Source organism: Jaculus jaculus, chromosome 7, assembly GCF_020740685.1.
Source record: "Jaculus jaculus isolate mJacJac1 chromosome 7, mJacJac1.mat.Y.cur, whole genome shotgun sequence".
Classification (NCBI taxonomy): Eukaryota; Metazoa; Chordata; class Mammalia; order Rodentia; family Dipodidae; genus Jaculus; species Jaculus jaculus.
This window is the reverse complement of record NC_059108.1, coordinates 78,961,044-78,982,554: the sequence shown is the minus strand read 5'-3', so window position 1 is coordinate 78,982,554 and position 21,511 is coordinate 78,961,044. Positions and strand designations below refer to the sequence as shown.

General features: G+C 35.6%; 1 protein-coding gene and 1 non-coding gene across 5 annotated transcripts in view; one reads left to right on the top strand and one right to left on the bottom strand.

Moving 5' to 3' along the window:
• The window catches only part of Prkd1 (protein kinase D1), a 390,066-nt gene that overhangs the window by 309,684 nt on the left and 58,871 nt on the right, over nt 1–21,511 (top strand). For 3 of the 4 annotated variants that reach the window (XM_004661851.3, XM_045155179.1, XM_045155178.1), the window contains exons 5-8: nt 4,980–5,003; nt 18,473–18,683; nt 18,823–18,900; nt 20,833–21,037. In XM_004661851.3, coding sequence (XP_004661908.3) covers nt 4,980–5,003; nt 18,473–18,683; nt 18,823–18,900; nt 20,833–21,037 — 518 coding nt within the window. The remainder of the gene's footprint in view (nt 1–4,979; nt 5,004–18,472; nt 18,684–18,822; nt 18,901–20,832; nt 21,038–21,511) is intronic. The other variant, XM_045155177.1, reaches the window with a different exon arrangement.
• LOC123462648 lies at nt 17,580–17,705 on the bottom strand. The gene has a single exon (XR_006638432.1). It is a non-coding gene; the product is annotated as a small nucleolar RNA SNORA27 (small nucleolar RNA).

Below are 21,511 nucleotides of genomic sequence, written 5' to 3'. Positions count from 1 at the left end.
TTCAGAATCCTGAAATACTTTGAAAAGTATTGGTATCATAACTTTATAGCCTTGCAAAAATGTGTTCCATGTAAACTTTAAACAGAAATGTCACTGGAAATAATGTTTGTGTTATTACTTAGCATGTTGGCTCCTAAGATCATATTTCACATGCCTTGAAATTCATAGTGCTCTAGCATGTCCAAGAATCTTTTACCAAACTTCCTAGAATATAGGAAACATTAGTCTACCTTACGTGAGACACATTGCTAGTTTAAGTACACATAAACATTCTCTATTCTCCCCAGGCATATGTGAACTATGATGACTGTCTCTTTTCATCCATTGTGATTTTGAAGTAAAAAGTCATAGTGAATGCCTAAGAGGTGATATTTTCACAATAATAGTAATACCTTGGTGTGTGTGTGTAATCTATGAAAAAGGTAATGAACAATATAAAGTTGGTATTGCTCATTAATGCTTCTGACATGTCTATTTTGCAAGTCTGAAAGTTGTGGATGAACAAATATAATTGAATGAAACTTTATTTGCCTATTTTAACTATGTAATGTTTTATATGCAGAATAAAACATTCTTCTACTAACTTCCTCCATTTTGGCACATAAATTGAATCTCAAAGTTATATGATCCTGCTAAGATAAAAAATATATATATAACAATATAGGTTATATGGCAATCTTTAGCTTTGTTCAGCTGTGGTAGTAATATTTCTATGTTATGATACCCGTAAGTCAGTTCTTCTTCTAAGAATATTCTACTGTAGTCAGAATATGATGTAACAACTTTACAGGGATGTGTTTATTTTTATAAAGCATTAGTTGTGTTAAAAATAAACAAAAGGAAAATAAGTAGTTCCTTAATATGTCCAAGTGTGCTTATGTTTACACTGAGATTAGTGTTCTTATCAAGACTATATTTCTCTATGATTTTACCTTCTTTCTATTTTCATTTGCTCTCTAAGAGATAGAGACAATAAAAACAAGGGGTATGCCACTTTTTCTTAAAGCAAAGTTCTATAATTTATTAACTTTCATCTTTATATTTAAAGTTATTTAAAACAATTTTCCTACAAAGGAAAATCTGAGTCACATATGACAGAACAGAACAAAACAGAATACAGTCCAAAAGTATCTGCAAGTATCCAGTGCAATCAGGACTCAAAGGACCAATTACAGAGTGATCAGCTTTATTGGTCACCTCCCACAATGAAGTATCCAGCTCTAAAAGTCAACATAGGCCTGTATCATTCTTGGCCATAGGTTTTTGAGTTGGTTTTCAGTACCAACTATGAATTCCCTGCCATGGTGTCTGCCTGAAATCCAGTGAGAGAGGAATTTGTTACCTTCATAACAGACACACCTTTATTACAACAGTGGGCACACCTTGCCTCTTTCGCCAGTTGTGTAGCTAGCAGGGTCCACAGCTGGTCTCCCCTAACAGCCTTTATAGCACTGTCCAGCACTATAACAACTAGTCAGCAAGAGGTGACTTCTAGCTCAGCTTCACCCTGTTTTATACCATATACAAAATTTGGGTGGATTGGAAGTTTCTAGGATATGACAAAGAATCAATACATGGTCTTAAGTAGGAAAAGTTTTTTAAGCAAGACTTAAATCACCCAGGACAATGGAAAATTGTCTATTAATCAAGTATTTGAATTAATTTATTTGATCATTAATACCATTAAGGGTATGGACAAAAAGATCATGTATGTGTGTGTGTGTGTGTGTATGTATGTATATAATTTTAGGGTGTATAAATAATATTTACAACAGGCATGGTGGCACACACCTTTAATCCCAGCAATCTGTAGGCAGAAGTATGGATGATCCCCAGGAGTTCAAGGCCACCCTGAGAATACATAGTGAATTCCAGATCAGCTTGAGCTAGTGTGAAACCCTACCTTAAAAAAAAAAAAAAAAAAAGAATATTTACAAAATGTGGCTGGCCTCGTTGCCCAACGATAGTGCATTTGACTCCAAGAATATTTACAAAAAATGTTACAAGATAGTCAGCCTCACTTAAAATGTAGAGAAATACTTAGACAATGATTTATAGAATATAGCCAGGAAACATGAAAATGTGGTTAATATTATTTGCTTTGCAGTGGTTTAAAGTTAAGTCTCCAATGAGATCCATATGTCCCAAATCATCTAGTGAAGTAAAAAACTAGCAATAACATACTGATAATAACACTGAACTACTGGAATTTACATACTACTCCTAAGAAAGTAAATGAACTCAATAACCACAAAGCTAGTTGGCAGTTGTCTTCTAAAGTGACATATTCCTACTTCCAGGTATATATTCTGCACAATTGTGTTAGACACATGAGGGTACAGATACATTGCATTCATGATTTTCAGTATCTCCATAGCTTATCTAAAACTGGAAACAAATAGTAGTAACATATGAATAATACAGCACTGTGAATATTGACTCATGGATTTACTAAATAACAGGTTTTTTTTTTTAAAAAAATAGCGCTTTTTTGTCTTGCATGTCTTGGTCATGTGTATGAATGAGGGTGTATGCATGCAACAGCATGTGTGTGGAGGTGAAGAAGACTTTCAGGTATCAGTACTAGCCTTCCTCCTCCTTTGAAGCAGGGCTCACTACTGATTTTCCCTAGATTAGTTTACCCCTAGTTTACAACAGTCTTCTGCCTCTGCCTCCATTCTTTTTTTTTTTAATATTTTTTGTCCATTTTTTATTTATTTATTTGAGAGTGACAGACACAGAGAGAAAGACAGATAGAGGGAGAGAGAGAGAATGGGCACGCCAGGGCTTCCAGCCACTGCAAACGAACTCCAGATGCGTGCGCCCCCTTGTGCATCTGGCTAACGTGGGACCTGGGGAACCGAGCCTTGAACTGGGGTCCTTAGGCTTCACAGGCAAGGGCTTAACCGCTAAGCCATCTCTCTAGCCCTCTGCCTCCATTCTTGACCACAGATGTGGCTGGGATGTCAAACACCTACCTCAGTGTCAGGTTCTTTCCATGGTTGCTGGAATTCCAACCTAGGTACTCAAGCATATGTAGCAAGTGCTTTACCCACTGAACTATCTTCCTAGCCCAACAAAACAATCTTTTAATAAGAGGCTCCCATCTCAAACCAGAAATTGGGATGCAAAAGAGCATATATCTACAAATGAATTCAATAGACAAAATTGAATTCAAGCAAATCCTGTTTGTGGTGAAACATAGCAGAATAACACTTCCATTTTGTGAGGCACAACCTGGAAGGAAACCAAAGTGAGCCATCTATAGGAAACTAGACATATTCTATACTTTATCAAGGAAGAAGTTGCATGTGTAAATACAAAACTTATCAAGCTTTATATACTTTATACACTTTACTCCATATAAATTCTACCTCAAGAGAAATGGTCTAAAAATATATTAGCCAAACTATCCAAATAGCAAATCATAAAGGCATTGGAGCTCTTCCTCACTGTTCATGTGGGAAAAGAATGAAACATTGCATTAAAGTTATTAATAATTAAATTCTGAGATTCCTCTCAGCCAGATAAAAGGAGTGTTGTTAGAAAACTGGCATTATTCAACAATAGAAAATAAGTTTTAGGGTGCTAAATTAAAACTAAGATGACACCACATGCTGGGATACATGGTATTTATTTTATAACAAATACTATTGTCTGTGGTAATTTTTACCATAGATACAAAACTGTAATTCATAGGATCAAACCAAGGGAAAACAAAACTGTTAAAGCAAGCTACCACTGAATAGCCTACCTGTAAACAGCATCAGCTGGACAGCTGTTAGCCGCACTTGCTCCTTGGTGCCAATAACTGGAGGACAATGACAAGCATTGGATACCAGATATATAGATGATAAAGGTAATACTGTGTTTTGAAAACTAATTGATTATATCCCATTACAGTAGCTGCAAACAGTGTTATAATCTGTTCTCAGCAGACATGTTTGGCTATGTTCAAATGAGAGGGGCCTTACCTTACATGTTTCATATCAGTCTAGAGGTTTTGTGAATAGTACTGGATACCAACTTCCTTTAGCCAAACCTCTATCTAGATAAGCACAAATCACATAGCCTCCGTCACAATGAATAAGGATATAAGAATTTAGAAAATGTATGTTTCTGAGTGTATAATTATTTCTTTTATTACTGGGAGAAAATATTAATTTTAAATCACCGTGATTTTTTTTTAAAACTATCAGCTATATTTTAATTTAGTTTATTTTCTTGCTATTAGAGCTACTTTTAAAAGCTTCAAATAATAAAGATGAAAAAAGGAACGTATTCAATATAAAATACCAGATAAATGTTGTCTACTTATTCAAGTTGTGTTTTACATTTAAACACTTTAATTTTTTAACTTTTGAATGATATTTTAACTTTGAATGAAATCAAAAAATAAAAGGATCTCAAAATTGGAAAAAAAAAAAAAAGCACCATTGACATAGTTACCATGCAATTGGATGTCCCAGGTCTGTAAACCCTTGCAGATACTGATCATTCATCAGCATATTCCCACCTGCAGGTAGATATCACTGTGTGACCTCTGATTGCTTTAATGCCTTGCTCTTTGTCTTCCAATTGGGAAAAAGAATTATTGTGAAGAAACCCTACTCTTTTATTTAAGTGTCAAAATTCTTCATTTTTGACTGTAATTTATTTTCAACAGGATGAAAGAATCATCCTTCATCACAGGGAATAGGACAAATAGATATTTTTAATCTGCACTCACAACTACAAATTGTTTTTGCAAATGTGAGTTACTGCCTTTTGCATTTTGAAAGTGTTTTCCTCTTTGGAGATCTGTGTGGCCATACTGACTAATTAGTGTATAACATTTTGGTTTTTCCTCGTAACACACCTGTATTAAATATTATTGAGTAGTGTACATTATTTTTCTCCAATAACATTGTTTTTCTGTCTTTTTCTCTCTTTTTTCTCCTCCTTTGCCTGCTTTCTGTTCTTACAACTTCATGTTTCAGTCTCCTGTAAGTCCTGGCTTTGAGGTAGGTACTTAGCTTCCTGGCATCAGAAATGTGCTGACCTTCCTATTCAAACCAACCTTGTGATATTTAGTTGACAGCTATATTATCACAACTCACAAACCAGCAATTGAATTTTTAAAGGGTAACATGGAAGTTAAAATACCAAGCTAACAATTCAGACTAAAATTGTACCTGAAAAAGATGAAAATTTCCTTCATAAAAGTTCCAATTTGTCTTTTCTAAAATTGACCTTTCACCTATCTTAAGCAATTACCAGCCTGACATTGGAAGAGAAACATCTACAATATACAACAGTGCTCTTAGTATGATGTTGACTTTGGCCATTTGACTTGTAAATGTTTAGTTTCCCTTTTTATTTGCTACCCCCAGCCCACTAAGAGTTCACATTATTGCTGTTTTCCCTGCAGAGAGTATAAATTTCAAGTACTATTATTAGTGTCCATTCTTAGATGGTCTTATTACAGTTACAGTAACAAAAGATGCTAATATCAACACAGGTTAAATAAAATCACAAATCAAGATTTCCAACTCATAAGATGTAAAATTAAGTAATTTACTTCAATAGTAGTAAAGTCTCATTTTGGGAAAAAAAAAATCATCCTTGTTCAACTAGTAACCTACTTAGAAAAGTCCTATGTAAAAACTAAGTGTATTCTTACAAATGTGTTTTCTTAGATGCCTTCCAAACATAATTTCTAAGGTGAGTGAAGATCTTTTCCTTCAAATAATCCTAAGGCATGAAGCTAAAGAAGGGCAGGAGGCATTTTTTCACTTATTTCTCCTATTTTGTAGTAAGAACAGATTTCATAAAAGACTCCAGAAATCCAATTTTTTTTTATGGAAGTTGTACCACTTAAAGCTAGCTTTTTCATAGGATATTTCTGGAGGGGAAGAACTATTTTCTGCATGAGCTATTTTTCTTGAACTTTGTAACTAGTTTATAAAATAAAATAACAATAGGCTTTTCTTTTAAGTGTCTATGAAGAAAGGTTAAATGAAATTTGACAAATTTGCCACAGAAAAATAACTTAGAGATAATTGTATATTAATAATTATTAGAAAACTCTGGTCACTTCTCCATGTTCGACATGTCATCATCTACATTACAAGTGAGGTTTGGAAGTACAGGAATTAAATGAAAGATCTGCCCTCATGGAGCTTGCATGGACGCTGTTCCTGAAATGCATATTGTATTACATATCAACGATTGGTATTAATTTAGTTAACCTCTGATGGTGGTTAGGTTGTTTCCACTTTCAAATTTAAACACTAGTGGATAAATGAAACATTTTTATATTTTTTTGCATAGTTGTAAGGGCATTAGTTCTCAGAATTTTTTTGAATGAGTTTGTAAGTTGTAGATACCAAGTTTGTAACCTATATTTTTGGACAAGTAGCCTTTAAAAACTTATAGAAGTTTGCATTTAAAACTTCACTCAAAATAATACATGAGAATTTTTGTTTCCTCATAGTCTTCCCTAAGATTTCATCAATATCTTAAAAGGTTTTATTTTAATTTGAAACCTTAAAAAAGAAATTTCAGTTCCTAAATATTATTCACTTGGTGAAGAGCAACAGCTTTTCATATGTTTGGAAGCTGTCCATATTTCACATATGGTACATTGCCTTTCCCTTCTACTGATTGGCTCATTTCTCCTTAGTCTTGATATGTTAGGTAGTAATTCCTTGAGTATTCTATATGAAAGATGTGTGCAGTGGTTTTGCATGTTTTTGGTATCTTCTCATAGTAATTTTTAAATTTCCTTGTTATTAACTGGCAATAATTAAGTATATTTTGGGCTACAATGTGATGTTTTACTCTGTTTTTAAATTACAAAAATTCTTTTTCACATGAAGGACACATATTCATTCACTCTCTAGAAAGATACATTATGCTGAAAATAAATTAATGTGGGCAAAGAGCCATAACATTCTTATTAAATGAAGAGGAGACTAACATTAAAATGCAAGAGATGGAACCAAAGTAGAAAATGAGGCAGATTTTAAGATATTGGTGACTTTTAGGGCCACAATATAATTGTTGATATTTAAAAAAATGTTAGGCTTTATGGAATTTAAAAATTAAATAAATGTACCAGATTTATTTTAAATGTTTTAAGTACCTTTCAAGGGTATCTATTAATACATTCTTGAGTTAAGGTTCTCTACAGAGAATTTGTTTCTAATGAAATTAAATTATGTGAACTTTATCATTTTGTTTATTCTTAACATTTAGGCTGTTCTATAAATATTATTAGAAAACAATAGCACATTCTAAAAGTGCCTGACCATTTTAAAGCCTGTCTTTAGTTTCTGTGAAATTTAGACCATATTATTTAACTTTTTTAAAACTATTTTTATTTATTTGTATATTTGCAAGCTGAGAGAGAGAGAAAAAGAGCACAGAGCTTGGCATGATGGCACACACCTTTAGTCCCAGTACTCAAAGGCAGAGGTAGGAAGATTGCTCTGAGTTTGAGGCCACCCTGAGACTATATAGTCAATTTCAGGTTAGCCTGGGTTAGACTGAATTCCTAACTCAATTAAAAAGAAGAAGAAGAAGAATATGAAGAAAGAAGAAGAAGAGGAGAAACAGAGAGAATGGGCATGCTAGTGCCTCCAGCTGCTGCAAAAGGAATCCAGATATATGCACCACTATGCGATCTGGCTTGATGTTATTACTAGGGAATGAAACTCAGGTCATTTGGCTTTGCAGGCAAGTGCTTTAATAGCTGAGCCTGAATGTAATTATAGATTCAAACATGGACAGTCATGGTGGTACACACCTTAAATCCCAGCACTCAGGAGGCAGAGGTAGGAGGATTTCTGTGAGTTTGAAGGCCACCCTGAGACTACATAGTGAATTCCAGGACAGCTTGGGCTAGACCAAGACCCTACCCAAAAAAGCAAAACAAACAAATAAAAACACATATTCTAACGTGTTGGGAAATTTTTCATGAGCCCCGCTTAGGGAAACACCCCTTGTCTACTCTCCCATAAGTTTAGTAACAGCCAGATCTTAAACATAAGCTCCGAACACTCGCTTATCACTCAAGGCCACATACTATGGCTTCCCTGAAGCTCCCTGACACATAAAGCAGAGCCCTCCACTTGTCGGCATAGACATTTGCTTTCTGTTCCCTGTATCCATTAAAAAATGTCTTTCCACACTTGCCCAGATTGAAGCCTATTTGTTTCATGGCCCCTTGTAACTACGTAGTTCCAAGCTGAAATATAGGCTATTCATGCTCCTTTGGAGAGCATCTGTATCCTCATGAATGAATACCTATGCCAGGAAAATATGGAAAGATTGGTATAAAAGAAATTATAATTAAGAGAGAAGAAAGTGGGAAGCTCTAGTTGGTACTTGCATATTTATTCATAAGTTATACACAGTTATTTTATAATATCTTAGACATAGTTTATGATATGTAATAAACTTGATCAGGTAATGGTTCTCTCCTTTCTCTACATAGCCCAACTTTTGGCAATGTCTATTTTTTTGTAGCCATGCATGTAAAATACCAGTGGGTAATACAATTTCATTGAGTTGGTACTTCATCTTTAAAACCTAGAGGTTCTTTGGGGAATGTTATGGTGAATTTGATTGAACCTAAAATCACATAGGAGACAAAGCTCTGGGCATGTCTGTGGGGAAGTTTGTAGATTAGGTAAACTGAATTGGGAAAACCCACTCTAACAGTTCCTTTGGCTAGTTTCCCAGACTGAGTGAAAGGACAAAGCTAGCTGAGCATCACATTCATCTCTCTCTGCTTTCTTATGGTAAAGTGAATCCTATCAGCTATATCAAACTCCTGTTGCCCTGCCTTCATTGCCATGATGGGCTGTACCCCCTCAACTGAAAACCCTTTCTCCCTTTCCTTAAGTTGTTTTTGTCAGAGGAAAAATAGCTAGCATAACTAGTATGGGGTTATATAGATAAAGGATCCCTTTTGTGTTATCTATTTTAATTGGGTTGCATTGTTATTATTATTATTTTGGCCATACTGCATTGTTTCAGAAGCACATCATACACAAAGCAGTACATGTTCAGCCTTGACTATTTCCAGACTGGGCTATCCAAAATCCTATAGAGATATCTCTATGGGATCTTATTGGAGGAAAACACTAAGTTTTGAAGTCTTGAGCTGTCTTTATGCTTTCCCATCTTCTCATCAATTTCTAAGGTAGTAAGGAATAGGACAACCTCTTTCTAGAGACCACATAAACCCAGTCCAAGCCCTGACTATTTCAGCAAAGTAAAATCCTATGGAAATGTTTGTCTATAAAAATGACCATCCTTAATTTCTCTCATATAATTTCTCTCTTCCATTTCACTGTTTATATTTACATTCAGTTAGCATTTAAAGATCCAAAGCAGAAGTTGTAAACACCACAGACAATTTTCTTTCCCATTGAAAATGTCCCTTTTAATGTAATAGATTAACTTTGTGGCATTAACTTTCCATTGCCTCCATGTGATACTAAAAAGGTAAAGGTAATCTTACTTATACATGTCTCCCCTTTATTCTAGGAACCCAGATTAGTAAGACGTTGGTAACTGGCATTTTGAAAGAATGTTGTATGTGATTTGTTCCATCACTTGTTCTGTGTTCCCGGTAAAGGTGTATCACGTAAGAAAATAGTAAGGCTCCTTTACCATTTAGTTCTGTTTACTAAAAAAGAGTGAGGAAATATAATAGTTAATGTAACTTCCCAGACTACTTTAGCACTCAACAAATCTTGATCACCTTGTATTTTTATAAGGAAATTATATATGTCATTGTTTTAAAAGGTTTCACAAATTGCTGCAAACATTAGGAAATGAATTCTTCACTGTAAAACACAGCATCCAGCACCACTAAGCAGGGTGCACACTTTTCCCCTGCTCCATATAAACCATTTTAATCATTATGAAAAGACGTTGATTAGCCTTTAATAGTGCTGTATATTTAGGGTATACAACTGTGGAACCAAACTCATTTATCTGGCACATTTGGCACATAGTACAAAAAAAAATAGAATTAAATCAGAATCAAAGAGTTGAAATTCACCAATATCCTACCCACCACTCAGCACTTACAGAGTGTGCTACACATGTGTTCCTATGTGAACTTTCTATTTCTCAGCATCTTCATATATGTCTGTAGCCTAGAACGGTGCTGTACTGGAAGGTCTCAGACTTCCCCTGTGAGTGAATGTTTGTGTAAGTGTTATGTACGAGAGGCTTGTCTCATTCTGCCTCAGAAAGTAGTTGGCTCTGAGCTTCACAGTTCCAAATTAGTGGTAGCCATTGCAGATGGATTTAGATAATGATTGCTTCACATCATAAACATGGAACCCCTGGACAGTCTGAAGCTTAGAAATACTCTGTTGTCCTAGATAGTATGTTACTTGTTGATGTCATGCCACAGCAAAGCTCTTTTTGAAGTCCACACACAGCCTTTTTTTTTTTTCCTTCAGAAAAAACCCTTTCTGAAGGTCGTCTTAATATCCACCATGAATGTATCTTTCCTTTGAATCTTTCTCCACAGACATTTATCCTGTGAACAAAGTTCCTGAAGCTGCTGACACAATGATAAGCACAATAGACAAATTCCTCCTATCATAGACTTTATACTTCATTCAAAGGAGTCAGTCAATAAACAGATGACGCAAATGCAGGCTACAAAAATGACTCTGGAGGGGACAGGATGAAGTGACAGAAGAAATAATTTGGAGAGCTTTAAGCAGAAAGTTGGGCAGCTGGGAACCCCTTAAAGATGATGGTGTGTAAGCTGAATGAAAAAGGAAGAACCGTAAATAGTAAAAGGAAAGGAAAAGGGTGAGCCTAGGAGATGGCTCCATGGTTTAAAGGCACTTGTTGACAAAGCTTTCTGTCCTGGGTTTGATTCCCCAGTACCCCTGTACATAAAGTAGCACATGCATCTGGAGTAGGTTTGCAGTGGTAGAAGCTCTAGCATAGCCATTTTCTCTCTCTTATAAATAAATAAATAAACAAAGATAGTTTAGAAGAAAAGAAAGGAAATACAGATGTAACAGATGATGGTGACCAGAGCTATTTACTAGTCTTCATATATCCTACAGCACACAACTGATGCTTCAGGTTGCAATTGTTAAGTGGATAGATAGGTCTATATTATGAGTAGTAAGGGAGGATCTTGCTGTTCTTCATGCTTCCTTCAATTGAAGTCAGTCTTTAAACTTCTGAAAGAAAGGATGCATATTTGGTTTGCTATTTTTTGTGTAGTTGTCTTAAGCAAATTAATACCTGAATGGGAAAGCAGACACCCATCTGACTGGTTCTTCCCCCTGAAAGCTGTGGTTTGCCTAGATCTTGAAACACTCAGGTGCCATCTGTGGAGCACTGACAAATTAGTTGAAATTATCATCTATAGGTCAAGGCCAAGGGCTTTACAATATTTTCACATTGTATTTTGGCATGAAGGACACTTTATTCATAGTGTCTCTTCTGCCTTTCTTGGCTACTTAAATGAGTAGAAGAAATGATTGCTATGCTATATTGCCATAAAACTAAGGAATGTGAGAACTGATGACTAATAAGGAAAATGTAATTAGGTGAGACAAGACTACATGAATTTTCCCTTTCTCATTTCCTTCACTCCCCTTTCTTTCCTTGGTGCTGACCATGTCTAGCTAGACTCATTGCCTAACAGTGGTTTTCTCTATCCTTTGGAAAGGTAAAAGCTTAGAGCTGGCATGGTCTTTTGCAGTATTTATCCAGTGCCCCACCTTTTCATTGACCCATCCTCTCCAAGTTGTTAGAGTCTCCACCATTCCCTGTTGCTTCCCTGTCACAGAGGGACACTCTGTCATTAACTGCCTGTAAGTATTTGAGCTTGCTACCCCTTCTTTTCAGAGCAAAAGGGGTCTGCACAGAATTCTAATTCAGTAGGGGTGAAAAGCCAGCTGACAGGTACACAGAGCTGTTTCGTTTGGAAACATTTCCCAGCCAATTGTCTTCTCTTAAAATTGAAACTTGTCCCAGCTAAAGTTACCTCTCCTTAATTGTACATTCATGAGAATGTGCTACTAACCATTTACATTTTTGTATTGGTTATTGGTCCTATGAATTGTTCTTTTCCTCATTTGGAACAATTTGGATTAAATTACTGGTTTCAAACTTATGTGAGAATTGGCATAGCTGCAAATTATGTCACTGCATAACAAAATGAATATGTCAAAGTTACAGTTCATGAAACATTAAATAAGAGGCTTACATTAAAATCTACATTGTGACTACCCATTGAAATGTGTCATCCATTATTCTCATGCATTTACTACCTGAAAACATACATTCTGTTCAGGTCAAGAAGTCCTTATGGCTTGTCACACACCAGACATTTCTTTACATTACAATATAAATGTAATTAAGAAACTGTCCTTCCCTTAAGAGCTTATTATTTAACAACTGAAACAAGTTCCTAGAGAGAAGTCTACAGTGTACTTCATACTCTATCCACTATTCATCTATTTCATCTTAAGAAAGCTTTATATCTCCAACCTCAGTCCCAAGTAGGGCTGCGAAATGAATTCTAGTTAATAAACACAAGTAGTCTTGAGTTCTATAGTTTATTTGAACTTTTTCTATAAAGTGATTTTTTAACTTTTTCCCCCTTTTCTTCCTTCCTTCCTTCCTTCCTTTCTCAGACTGACCTCAAACTCATGGTGATCCTTCTGCCTCTGTCTTCCTTCCTAGTGCTAGTATTAAAAGTATATGCCACCTTGCCCTGCTAAAATAAGTTTTATCTCTCAGGAAATCTTATGTTTGATCTTTACATGAGTAGCGATAAACAAACCACAAGTGAAGGCAAGTTTCCAGCTCTGCCTTCCAGATGAACTAACGAAGAATTCATTTTGACCTGAAAGTGGAACACTGTTTGGGTCCTGTTAAATGTTTAAATACAAACTGGCACTTGGTGTTATCATAATGTAATCTAAACCATCATTTCCTGGAAAGGTGTCAGACTTGCTGAGTTATGCATTTAGCTTAGCAAATCAAAAGTGAATCCTACCTTTGAAGCAGCAAGCTACATTCTTTCTAAGTAGTTGTTCAGTATAAGGATGTCTAATATTGTTAGTCATTTCAAGTGACAGACCATTCCTATGAGGATGTTACTTCACAAACCTGTACTTTAAGAAAGTATCTCTAGGGCTGGAGAGATGGCTTAGCGGTTAAGCACTTGCCTGTGAAGCTTAAGGACCCCAGTTTGAGGCTCGATTCCCCAGGACCCACGTTAGCCAGATACACAAGGGGGCACATGCATCTGGAGTTCGTTTGCAGTGGCTGGAAGCCCTGGTGTGCCCATTCTTTCTCCCCCTCTCTCTCTCCCTCCCTCCCTCTTTTTCTCTGTTGCTGTCAACTAAATAAATAAGTAAAATAAACAAAATTTTTCTTTAAAAAAGAAAATATCTCTATAACTTTTCTTATGTAGTCTATTTAACCTCTGGTTCTGGCTTTAAAAATTTAACTTCCATCTTAGTTCTCCTCCAAAGTTCTCTCTCCATTCCATGATGTGATGAACTGAGAATCAAAACAGCTTCTCTTACGCTTCATAGTGTAGTTTACCAGTTTAAATAATTGCATTCATCCACCCATTACCATATTTTATTGCTATGTCAGTTTTTTTAAATTTCAATATATTTATTTGTTCATGGAAAAGCGAAAGAGGCAGATAGAAATGATGCTCCAGGTCCTCTAGTCACTGCAAAGGAACTCTAGACACATGTGCCATCTTTTGCATCTGGCTTTGTGTGGGTATTGGAGAATTGAACCCAGGTCCTCAGGCTTTGCAGGTAAGTGCCTTGATGACTAAGCCAACTCACCAGCCCCTGGCAGTCCTTATTATATTCAGTTTAATCCCAAATTGTTCAGTGAAGGAAAGGACAATTCATAGGAACAAGGACTAATATAAAAATAGATGTTTTTGTTTTTATTTATTTATTTGCAAGCAGAGAGAAATCGAAGAGAAGAAAGATATAATGGGCATGCCAGGGCCTCCAGCTGCTGCAAATAAACTCCAGATGCCTATGCCACTTTGTCCATCTGGGGAATCAAACGTAGGTTGTTAGACTTTGCAAGTAAATGCCTTAACCACTGAGCCATCTCTCTCTAGCCCCCAAATAGACATTTTTTGAAGAGTATTCTCCTGTATATCCATTTCCAGACTTCATAGAGTTTGATTTTAAGTCTATTCTTCAAGATTGGAGCCAGTTTTTGCTCTGAACATGTTAATGAAGCAAAATAAAACAAAATGCAGCTGTTTTCTTGCCAAAGCATTTCAATACCTCTCCTGTTTCTGTTCAAAATATGTGTATACTGAAGATTACCCAGGTTGACTGAGTATGTGGGGCCAAACTAGAACCTCAAGTAACAGTGGAAACTGACTTAACAACTATTTGACCCACAGTAAGAAACTGGGTAAGTTTCATTTCTGCTGATAGGTATAGGAGAGTTTTCTGCTTAATAGAATGAACTTTTGGAAAGGCGATATGATATATGTATAGATAGATAGATAGATAGATAGATAGATAGATAGATAGAGATTTATTTAATATACAGTTGAGCAAAACTAAATGTTCAGGAAGTATTACTTTCTTTGTGTAATAATGCGTTGTATACAAAATGTTTGTTTATTTATTTATATTTTGGTTTTTCAAGGTAGAGTCTTGTTCTAGCCCAAGCTGACCTGGGTTTCACTATGTAGTCTCATGTTGACCTTGAACTCACTGCAGTCTTCCTGCCTGTGTCTTCTAAGTGCTGGGATTAAAGGCATGTGCCACCACCGCCAGCCAAACAGTTATTGTGATCAACATTGTTTCTTCAATTACTAAGTTACTTTTGAAGTTAGCTCAGAGTCACTTGACAATGCATAAATTTGCCTAATTCTGAAAAATGTTTAGTTTTCTTTTTTTTATGTTCTGTTCAAAAAGAATCTCATTATCTAACCCAAATTAACCTTCAACTTGCAGTCCTCCTCTTTAGGCACCTGGTGCTGTAATTACAGTCAAGTGCCTCCATACCTCTGTTTACTTTTTAACCTGGGGTTTGTTCACATCATTATAAATATTTTAGAAGGGTGACTTACAGGACTACATGAGTGCAATTTCTTGAAAATTTTATGTAAACAATGGTAAATTTGGATGTTAAATGATGGCTTTCTGCCAGGACCTCTTGGTATATTGTTTGTTTTACATGTCTTATATTACTAAAGCACTTACAATGTGACCCAGACTTCCTTTGTGTTACAGATTTGTCTTATGAGAAGGAAAAATGCAGGTAGATATAAACACCTATATTTCCAGCAATGTGCAGTATAGCACTGAAAACCAAAATCTCTAGTCAACTTCTCTCACTTTTCCAAATGCCTGTTATTTGATAAAATTAACAAAAACTACTTCTTGCTAGCAGCAAATCAGTTTCTATAGCAGTGACCATATGTACCCTGTCTCAAAATTTTAAAACTTTTTTTTTATTTAAAAATATAGGCCATGTTGAAAATTGATGAATTATATTTGTCATTGTAGAGGAATGGTATTGATGAGTATTTCTAATTCTAATTGGGAAAATAGCTGATTTTAAAATATAAATTATCTTGAATGTCAGCTGGCACACCTTGTTATAAGTCAATGCCTGACTATGAATTATGTGACATGCATATTTCATCACTGCCTGCATGTGTATCAAACAGTCTCTGGGCAAAGGTGATGGCCAATCTCTTTACCCTAAACTTGTATCATATTAAAATTCCTTATAAAAATTTTCCTTCAATGTAACAAATGAAATGACTTCTGAAAAATAATTCATGTTCTTTCACTGTGTAGCAGTGTTGATGTAAAAGTTGGTCTGCTGGATGAGAGGAGAACATAGTCAGTCAGGTTTATCTTCCTTTCCTTTGGTGTGAGTGTCCCCACTGTTTACAACATAGTGCTGTGCCTAAAGACCCTCTTAATATGGTCAGAATTGGGTATCTTAAGTGAAACAAGTTAAAGGCTTAAGTTAAACAGTGAGTTAGGTTAAAAGTTGAGTTAAGTTAGAGTGGCTTGGCCATATGTATATTTTAGAATTTTCCAAATCTGAGAACATTGTAAGTCTGCTAGAAAAGTAGGACTTTAGTCATATTTTATTCCGTACTGAGACTTTCCAGCTGTTGAAAAATAATACTTTCATGTTAGTCCAGTCTGAACAGAGATGTAAGTCTGTAGTAGAGTTAATTATTCTTTAATAATATTGAAGGTGTTTATTCAATGTATTGATGACCCTAGTCCTGACAGTCTTCTGTATCTTCTGTACCCTCAGTTTTTGTGTATGAATTAAGCTTCCCAAGGACTTCATACTTTATGATTTTTTCACTGTGGGGTTCTGATTCTGAATGTAATAATAGACATAATATCCAAGCAACAGTCTCATCTCAAACCTCTTTTGACTCCAGCTAGTGAATCTGCAAATTAGTTTCCCCATTGGGTAATAAGTTGTAATGCCTTTTGCTCAACCAGGGACTGGAATAGTTGGAAATTTTATGTAAGTAGGATTTTTTTTTCACCTTATCAATAATTGCTCCAAATCAGAATTAACTGGATGATGTAATCATATAAGGCTTCTATAGAAAACCAGTACAGGTTTATATTTAAGCTCTACTGTTTGCTAGTATTTGGCCTAAAGAATTTTTTTAAGTTTTAATGAAATTATAAGCTTAAATGTAGATAACAAATTCTCTTGCTTAATAATATAGCTATTATTATAGAATAGGAGCTTAACAAAAGAGACATATAAGAACTACTAAGTCTGGTCATGGTGGCACACGCCTTTAATCCCAGCAGTTGAGAGGCAGAGGTAGGAATATCACAATGAGTACAGGGCCACCCTGAAACTACATAGTGAATTACAGGTCAGACTGGACTGCAATGAAACTCTACCTAAAAAAGAAAAAAATAAAAACTAAGAAGGATTCAACTCATCTTTTGTTCCATTAATTTCCAAATATATTGATTCTGATGTGTCCAAGTACATTTCCATGATAACAGGAGAGAGATGATGAAATTGTTCAGAAACATTGAAATAAGAGTTTATTTTAATTAATTCCTTTTAAAATCTTTATACTTGGTTTATTAAATAATCTCCAAATGGCAAACAGTAGTGTTGTGATATAACTAAGACTCATCATATGAATATTTTTCCTTGTATAGCCTATTAGTTCTGTTTTTCAGTTATAATGCAGACAATATAAATTTAACCATTTGCTTTTAAAATATTTATTTCTGTCCCTGTGTATGTGTTTGTGTGTAAGAGAGAGAAAAAGAGGGAGAAGGAAGCCAGGGCCTCTAGCCACTGCAAATGAATTCCTTATGCATCAGGCTTTATGTGTGTACTGGGGAATTGAACCGGGTCCTTAGGCATTGCAGACAAATGCCTTAACCCCTGAGAAATCTCACCAGAAAATATATATATTTTCCCTTGAGGAACCCGACAGAACTGTAGACATTTTTTTCAGAACAAGTACTATATAGGGCAAACAAGGAAATTGACTTCTTATTTTCTTTTATTTTTAGTTTTTTGAATATTTCCTGACAGGTTACAACACAAACACTAAGTTTGCTCTGGTTTTTGAAGGGCATTTTCTTTTTCCCTCTTGAATGGCCAATAGATAACATGAGTTCAGTTGGCAAATTTTAAGTAGGTATACTCTTCATTGCCTACCTTTTTGAACTGCTTTGCATTTCTAACTTGTAAATATGATAATCTAGAAAATGCCAGTGAGGTGATATGAACAATGAAATGAAGGGTCTTTGGGGGGAGAAGTTCTCAAATTTATATTTCTATATTAAAAGTAATTAATTTTAATCCCAGCACTCTGGAGACAGAGGTAGGAGGATCACCATGAGAATGCAGAGTGAATTCCAGGTCAGCCTGAGCTAGAGTGAGACCCTACCTTGAAAAAAAAAAAATCAATTAAATTAATATTTATTTGTAAAGTAAGAGAATGAGAGAGAGTGAGAGGGAATGGTCCACCAGGGTCTCTTGCCCCTGCAAACAAACTCCAGACATATATGCCACTTTGTGCATCTGACTTTATGTGGGTACTGGGGAATCAAACCCAAGCCAGACCTGGCAGGCAAGTGTCTAAAACCAGTAAGCCATGTCTCCGGGTCCCAAATTAATATTTTAATGTGAAATTTTCTTTAAAAATCTAGAAATCATGTTTGCATCATCTGATCTCCAATATTTGTGTTTTTTTTCTTCCAAACTGTCTAAAGTAACTCAAATGTGAAATAAGTACAAAGTAGATGACATTAATTAACAGGAACCTAATCTCAGATCATCTCATATTAATGACCAAACTACTAAATGCAATAGTGAAACAAAATGAGACTTAAGGATCCACATGCAGTTGAATCAAATACTGGTCTCTTATACCCTATCATCCTTTATTAATTTTTCAAACATGTAGCAAAAGTCACCATCAGAGTCATTTATTGGTCGAGAGAAACGGTCAAATTCTCAGTCGTACGTTGGAAGGCCAATTCAGCTGGACAAGATTTTGATGTCTAAGGTGAAAGTGCCACACACATTTGTCATACACTCGTACACGCGGCCCACCGTGTGCCAGTACTGCAAGAAGCTCCTGAAGGGCCTCTTCCGGCAGGGACTACAGTGCAAAGGTGAGGCCCAGCTTTCTGCCAGGCTCTCAGCAGCCAGTCTGAGCTTACAAATTTCCACTGGAAACTGTTTGGTTTCACATCTTCTCTGTCTGATTTATTTCTGATTTCTGTTTATTTTGTTTGCAAACCCTATGATTAGATTGCAGATTCAACTGTCATAAACGCTGTGCACCAAAAGTACCAAACAACTGCCTGGGAGAAGTGACCATCAATGGAGGTAGGGGACACACCAACAAGTCTGCCTTTAGTGTCCTACACTGCTTTCCTGTGAGACAGGGCACCCATTCTAATTTAGTGGGTTTGTCACTCATTCCATTCAGATACATCTAAATACTCAGCGCAAAGTAAATTATGGCTTGAATTAATTACTCAATTGAGTTTTGATTTAAAAGAAAGTAGGAGGTTTGTTTCATCTGAATTAGAATATAAGTAATATTGAAAACTTGTATATCTATAATTTCTTTACTTGCCTCTTTATTTTATACCTCTGATATTGCTTATTGAGAAATTCAGAACATGTTAGGATGCCTGGAAGTTCTAGCTCTCAATCCTCTATCCTTACTTGAAGAAGTTAACTTTCATCCCTACTTGATGATGAAGGGAAAGTTGCAGTACCTGGACTGCCAGGAAAGTGCCACATTTCTCTCCTCCATCCAGCTATCATTTTCATTACTTATAAGATTGGGAACCTGCACCTTTACTAGTAAGAGGAACGAAGTTGAACAATATTAAAAGCACATATATTTTTCTACACTTTGTTAACTTTTCTTGAGAAAGCTCTTAGCTTGAGGGACTCCTAAGAAAAATTCTGTGTCCTAAATGAACAGCTCATATTTTTTCTGAGGAAGTATTCTAATAGATTAACACCTTTTTGATAAGACTTAGAATCCCAGGCTAACTGGTCAGTAGATAGTGAATTCCTTTATGTCTTCAAGCTCATAGTTTCCCAGTTCCACTGCAAAAGAAAATGGCAGCAGAAAATCAGAGAAAGAAATTGAGTATTTTGTTATTAAAAATAAATGATGATATTAGTTCTAGAATTTTTCTCTTTAGAGAAATATTCCTGGAAAAAGAAGAGGAAAAGAGGACTATCAAGGGAACTATCCCCATCCACTGCAAGAATCCACTGTCAAAAGGGGAAGTGTGGAAATTTTCCCACTTTCTGTGGCAAGTGGTACTAATTTTGCTCAATGCTAAGGAATGTCAATGTTGACTTGATAAATGTAAAGGGAAATAGAGCAGTTTTTGATGTTGATTATTTTGATATTGCATTTTCCATATTAGAGAAATCTGGTAGAATGGGAACTTTGCAAGTTTGGCAGGCCAAAGCCACTGGTTGATCTGTTTTCCTAATCTTAAAATGAGTAATTTGCATTTTAGTTAAAGTGATGAAAATTTTTGCATTACAATTAACTGCATAAGAATGGGGTTTAATATTCAAATATCAAACATCTTAGGTAACTAAGAAGCTGCAGTTTATGTGAAAATTTAATATATTGGAATCTGTACTTTAAAATGTTACTATAATCATAAGACTCAATGAATTTAAAAAGTGTTTATTCATTTATTAGATAGAAGGGAGAATTGAGAGAGAGGGAGAGAGAAAGAGCACACCAGAGCCCCTAGCCACTACGAACTAACTATAGACCCTTGTAACACCATATGCATATGATTTATGTGGTTCTGAGAACTCAAACCTGAGTACTTAGGCTCTGCAGACAAGTGCCTCAATGACTTAATCTATTATTCAAATGAAAGCTTCCTCACCCTTCCAGTTATTTATTTTCCTGTGAGGACTATCCTATGCAATATCAGTTTCCTTGTTACTTGTGCCTGATATCACTTTATTTCCTAGCATTGTGTTCTTGTCCTGCCCTTGGCCACCTTCCAGAGCTATGTCATTTTGTGCTTTTAGGCATAGAGACATAGAACACAAACATCTTTCTCTAGAATTATACGTTCTTTGCATCACACATTCACCTAATTAAAAATTTGCTTGGAAAAAAAGAAATGAAAAAATAAATTCTTCATAGGATTGAAGTTTTGTTTTGGTTTTGAAGGGCTTCTAATGATTTTAGGATTTTCATTTTCTTAAGCCTTGGCGCCAGGATTTTAGACTTATTTTCCTGGGTCACAACAATTTTTCTAGATTTGCTCAGCCCTGGGGCAGAACCTGATGTGGTCATGGAGGAGGGAAGTGATGACAATGACAGTGAAAGGAACAGTGGGCTCATGGATGACATGGAAGAAGCCATGGCCCAAGATGTCCAGATGGCCATGGCAGAAAGCCAGAATGATGGTGGGGAAATGCAGGATCAAGACCCTGACCATGAGGACTCCAACAGAACCATCAGGTGAGAAGTTCTTCCAGCCTCAGCCAGACAGGAAGACTCAAGCAGCATTTACTCGTGAAGGCTCTTGTATTGGGAATGAGTTCTGCACTACAGAAGAAAGTCTTCAGAGTTAAGATGCCTGGCTTCCCTGGGAAAAGTATAGTATGCATCAATCCTGGACTTTTGGTCATTCATTGATCCATTTCCTCTTCCCTGTTTTCTGTGCTTACTACTAAGTTCATAGTTAATATCAATTTCACATTCATTGTGTGGTAATGCATCAGGGATCAACCTCAGCAGAAACTATTTTATAATTGACTGCTATTACAAATATTCTATCTGGAACTTCTTGTTCTTGATTTTATTCCAAATATGAACATAATCGTATATCTGTTACTTAGTTAACTGTTCATTTTTTTAATTAGAGGATCTTCATTTTTATGTCCACAGTCAACATAGTATGACCACTGTGGAGATGCTGCCTATTCTGTAATT